We start from the raw sequence: 5,848 nt of genomic DNA, 5'->3' as shown, positions 1-5,848 counted from the left end.
AATAAAAAAAAAAATAACTTACAAGAGTCTAAAATGAACCAAATTTTTTAATAATGAATTTAATTAATCTAAAATTATATATAAATATGTAATATAGAATTATAGCTTACCGTCTAAATAATTTTTCAAATAAAGGATTTAGTTAGTTTAACTAACAAATTATATAATTAAATATACAGTAATAAAATTAAATAAATTTTATAACTTACCAACTAAAATAAATTACAATTAATGTTTTAAATAAAGTAATTAGTTAGATTAGATTATATGTGAATATTATATGAACATATTAACGAATTAAACAAATAACTTATAACTTACCAACTAAAATAAATTACAAATAAATTTTTTAATAAGGGAATTAGTTAAAATTTAAATTGTAATAATAGAATTAAATATATAACTAATAACTTACAATCTGAAATAATTTTTATAATTTTTTAAATAAAAATTTAAAAATATATATAAATGTCAGTACGTAAATAAATAATAATAGAATTAAATAAATAACTTACCCTCTACATTATTAATGAATTTTTTAAATAAAAATTTAGTTAATTTAGATTATGTGAATATTTCACAAATATATAATAATTAAATAAATGTTTTACCTCCTATATTATTAAATGATTTTTAAATAAAGTATTTGGTTAGTTTAGATTATATAAATATGTAATAGTAAAAAAAAATAAATAATTTATAACTTACCAACTAAAATAAATTACAAATAATTTTTAATTTGAAGAATTTAGGTTAGTTTAAATTATATGTATAAATAATGTAATAATAGAGTTAATAGATAACTTACCTTCTATATTATTGAAATAATTTTTAAACGAAAAATTTAGTTAATTAAATTATATGTGACATTATATAAATGTGTAACAACAATAGAATTAAATGAATAACTTACGCCCTACATTGTTAAAGAATTTAATTAGTTTAAATTATGTGTAGATATTATATAAATTTATAATAAATTTAAATAGATAACTTACTCTCTATATTATTTAAATAGTTTTAAACCAAGAATTTAATTAATATAAATGTAAATATTATATAAATATATAATACGAAACTAAATAAATAACTTACTAACTATAATATTAAACAATTTTTATAAAAGGATTTAGTTAATTAAATTATATGTAAATTTCACATAAATATGTAGTAAACAAAATAACTTACGAGCTAAATTTTTAAACAAAAGAATTTAGTTAGTTTAAATTACATAAATATTAAATAAATATGTAATGTTGGAATTAAATAAATAACTTACTTGCTATATTATTAAGTAATTTTTAAATAAAGAGTTTAGTTATATGCGAAAGTATTTTATAAAAATGTGATAACAAAATTAAATAACTTTACCCTCTATATTATTAAATAAAAAATTTAGTTAGCATAAATTACATATAAATACTTTGTAAATATGTAATAAATAACTTACTTGCTATATTTTTATATATAAAATTTAGATAAAAATTTAGTTAGTTTAAATTATATGCAAATATTAAAGAAATATGTAAATAATAGAATTAAATAATGACTTACGAACTATATTATTAAATAAGTTTTAAATAAAGAATTCATTTAATTTTAACGTATATGTAAACTTTTGTAACAATAAATTAAATAAATAACTTACGCCCTACAAATTATTAATAATTTTTTAATAAAGAATACAATAATATATGAATATTATATGAGCACGCAATAATAGAATTAAATAATAACTTACTTCCTATATTATTAAATAATTAGCAAAAAATGGTTTAGTTAGTTTAAATTATATGTGTATATATATTTTATATAAATAGGTAAAAATAACTTACTCTCTAATTATATGTAAAATATTAATTATGTAAATACGAGAAAAATAATTTTTATTTAAAAAAATTAGTTAGTTAAAATTATATATAAAAATATATCCAAAATTATATTTCACACCACTAAAAAAACGAGTACTAGTATAAAACTTTGTTCAGTTAGGCAATAGTTATTGGCCCCAACATTGAATTAATCTGTTGATCACTACCCTAATCGATCGAACATGAGGAACCAGTGGTGTGAAATAGTAAAGTATGTAAGTTATTTATAACTTACGTGCTAAAATTAATTTTTAAATAAAAAATTTAGTTCGTTTGTTTAAATTATGTGAATATTAAATATCTAATAATAGAGTTTTAAAATAAATAACTTACGTCCCGTGCTAATCGTACTAACCGTGCTAACCGTGCTAACCGTGCTATTTACTGCTCAAAAATAAATAATATAGTTTAAATTATATGTAAACATATAGCAATGAAATCAAATTAATATAACTTACCATCTAAAATATAATTTTTAGAATCAAAATATAATTAGTTTAAGTAAATATATATAAATATTACATGAAAATAAAGAATTTAGCGAATATGTAAGTAGTATATAAATATGGAATAATAAGATTAAATAAATAACTTATGACTTACCGACTGATGTAAATTATCAAATAATTTAAATAATTTTTAATAAAAAAAAAATTTGGTTAATTTAAATTGTATAAGGCTGTTCCAACTTAATTGCTTGTTTAACAACTAAAATTTCGGAAAGTTTAAGGGGAGTGAGGTTTTCATTGTGAAAATTGAAATTCGGAAAATTTCAGAAAATCTCGGAAAATAACAATTCAAATTTAAAACATATATGTTGTTTTATGAATATTTAGAAAATTTAGATTTTTTTTTTTAAAAAAACAGAGGGTGAGTATTTGTTAAACAAACAATTAAGTTGGAACACCAAATAATAGAATATCGATTAACTTACGCCCTGTAATCGTACAAAAGTATGAATATCGTGTATATTGTTTATTAAATAATTTTTATGTTTTATTTATATTATATTTACCTTCGGATTTCTTAGATTTCTTAGATTTCTTGGTGCTTTTACCTCCAGACATTACTATATAGAAAGATAGTGCAAAAATATCTTTTTTTTTTTAAACGCTCATTATTAAGATATATATAGGTTTCAAGGATTTGAAAAAATTACGTAATCGTAGCGCAGCAAAGATTACGTAGATCATCATATTGCAAAAAGACGTAATTGTGACGCAGCGAACAGATCATCATGTTGCACTGTTTGTAGAATATTCAAACTAACTTGACAAAAATTAGTATGAGTGATTCCATGCATGCTGAATAACATTACTCCAAGTTTCCTAGACTTACTATTTCATTTAACTAAAATACTGAAATTATGTATCTCTTATGAAAATTGTACGATTAATTTTCATAAAGTCCGTATTGAAGCTATACAATTATTGTAGTTTTTTGCAATAATATTTTTTTTAATGTATTAAAAATGTATGATATTTATACAATTTAAATAAAGTACACGATTTATGTACAATTTTGTGTATAATTTATTAATTAAATTTTAGCATACAATTATTTGTATTAATGTATAATAATATAAAATTTTGATTATTTTAGTACAATTATCAAATATCAAGTTTTTTTATAGCTTAAATTTAAACATAAAACAAGCTATTTTTTTTTATTTTTTTAGTAATCAGGCAAAATTATAAACTTGTTTTATTTTTATTTCTCAACGTGAACAAAGTTACAGTACAGATTACAAAGAAACTATATACTAGGATTAAAATTAATTCAAAATAAACTGTAAACCAAATCGCCAGATGGCGATGTCACCTTAATATAAAAAGAGGAAAAAATACTATACAAATCTATATTTTCAAAATAAAGGTTATCCCTATGAGCCCCGAATGTAAAAGTTACTGGAAGTCCAAAGGATGTGAGCATTATTATCGATTCGTCCGTCGGATTTGAGATAAGATGAAACAAAATTGCTTCATCTGTATGTATGAGGGTTATCCATGTCGTTCCAAGAACGTAAATTCCAGCGATATCGCTTTTTCTTCTTTCTGGTAATGCCTAATAACAATCCTCATTGTTTAAAAGTATTAGAACGCTTGACCCAAGTAGCTTGGTTTAGGAAAGGGCTGTGAATTCATTAAAAAATTTATTTTATTTATTTTAAGGTAAGCCAGGAGAATACATTGATAATTAGGTAGTCTTAACAAACTAGAAAACTATAGAAATACACAATGTAGAATCGTCACCCAATAAATCAAGCCCTGACTAGAATTAAAAGAAAGACTAATATATAACCCAACCGAAATAGACTAGGAAGTATATATAAAAAAACGATTTAAAAAACTCATATTGAAGACTGAATGATGTGTAATTTTCATCATTGACTTAAATAAAGTCCTAAGAGTGGTGCATGAACACTTCGCTAATCATTGTTTGAATTCATTAAAAAATTATAAACTTGTATAGAAATTTTCGTATTTATACAAAATCACGTGATGGTAATGATATGTTTATGATTTGCGACGTTATACGAAATGATTTTTTTAACTTTTTTTTATTTTTATTTTATTTTTCATAAAAACTGAAAATAATTTGTAAATTATTTGTAAGTTTTTTGATACAATATAAAATTGCATACTGCTTTGCCGCGCACCAGTTTTTTTTTTTTCATTTCATAACATAATTTCAGTACTTTGGTTAGCAATTTATTACCAAAACTTGTTAATTCATCCATTATTGCTCCATATATTAATAATGAAGGTAATTTCTTTTTTTTTTTAATATTCTTATTATTTTAATTAATTAAATTTTTTTGTTTTTTTTTTGTTGCTTAAATAGTTTGCGATCTTAATTATTTGATTTGGAAATTCCGATTCAGTTTAATCAGGAGGTACTATGAACGTAATTTACCATCTGATAATAATAAGTACTAAGTACTCATATTGTTTATATAGATATTGACGATGAAAATAAAGTTTATGATTTTAAAGTAAAAAAGAATATTATGTTTTGCGCGTTCAAACTCGGGTTTCCAAAAAAGGTAAATTTTTAAACTGATCGCTTATTGTTGGCTGGAATTAAACTTAGCGAAAAATAACAAGAAAAAAAAAGCTAATTAAATAAGTCAAAAATGAGATTCAGACCTATCCTTGACAACTTAAGTAAACTTGTAGAACAGGCAAAAATACATTTAGTGTGCATTTTTTTTTTTGAAGTTATACTTACTGTATTTATTTTATTTTACTTTATTTTATTTCAAAAAAGGCAGGAACTGCTGAAGTGGTACATAATTACAGAGTTAAAACTACATACTAACTACGCAAACGTGTTCAACTAGTAATACACATCCCATACAGATCCACCTTTCGAATGTATCGGTTTCAGTGACATAGTCGCAGTATCGTACAACAAACAAGAATAAATTTTGAAATAAAACAAGGGTGTAGTTTTGCATAATATTGTTTAGGATATTCATTTGAAAATGGAGAAGGAATTGATCAAGACTTAGGAAATGCAATTTATTGGTACAAAAAAGCAGCTGAAGATGGAAATAAAACTGCACAATATAGAATAGGATATTTTTATGAAAATGGTAGAGGAATGCAAAAAGATATAAAAAAAGCAATTGAATGGTATGAAAAATCAGTTATACATGAGTATAATAACGCACAATGTAGTCTAGGATATTTATACAAAAAAGGCAAAGGAATCGATTAAGATTTGAGTAAAGCAGTTTATTGGTACGAGAATGGATATGAAGTTGCGTATTATTGTTTGGTAAATGTCATCAAGATGGAATTGGTATCGAAAAAGACGAAGTTAAAGCATTTGAGTATTATAAAAAATCAGCTGAAAAAGGATATTTAAATGGAATATATATACTTGGATGCTGTTATGAGAATGGGATTGGAACCGAAATTGATAAAGAAAAGGCAATTGAATTGTATAAAGATGCTGCTAAAAGAGGATAA

The 5,848-nt window shown here is 22.2% G+C and overlaps 1 protein-coding gene across 1 annotated transcript; it reads left to right on the top strand.

Moving 5' to 3' along the window:
* Positions 1-5,477: 5,477 nt before the first annotated feature.
* On the top strand, positions 5,478-5,848 carry OCT59_015918 (uncharacterized protein; the record flags this gene model as incomplete). The annotated part of the gene is made up of 2 exons (XM_066132141.1): positions 5,478-5,509; positions 5,638-5,848. 2 exons carry the CDS (start codon positions 5,478-5,480, stop codon positions 5,846-5,848), a joined length of 243 nt encoding a protein of 80 aa, XP_066003159.1.

This window comes from Rhizophagus irregularis, chromosome 24, assembly GCF_026210795.1.
Source record: "Rhizophagus irregularis chromosome 24, complete sequence".
Classification (NCBI taxonomy): domain Eukaryota; kingdom Fungi; phylum Glomeromycota; class Glomeromycetes; order Glomerales; family Glomeraceae; genus Rhizophagus; species Rhizophagus irregularis.
The sequence above is the reverse complement of the archived record's forward strand: the minus strand, read 5'-3'. Positions and strand labels throughout refer to the sequence as shown.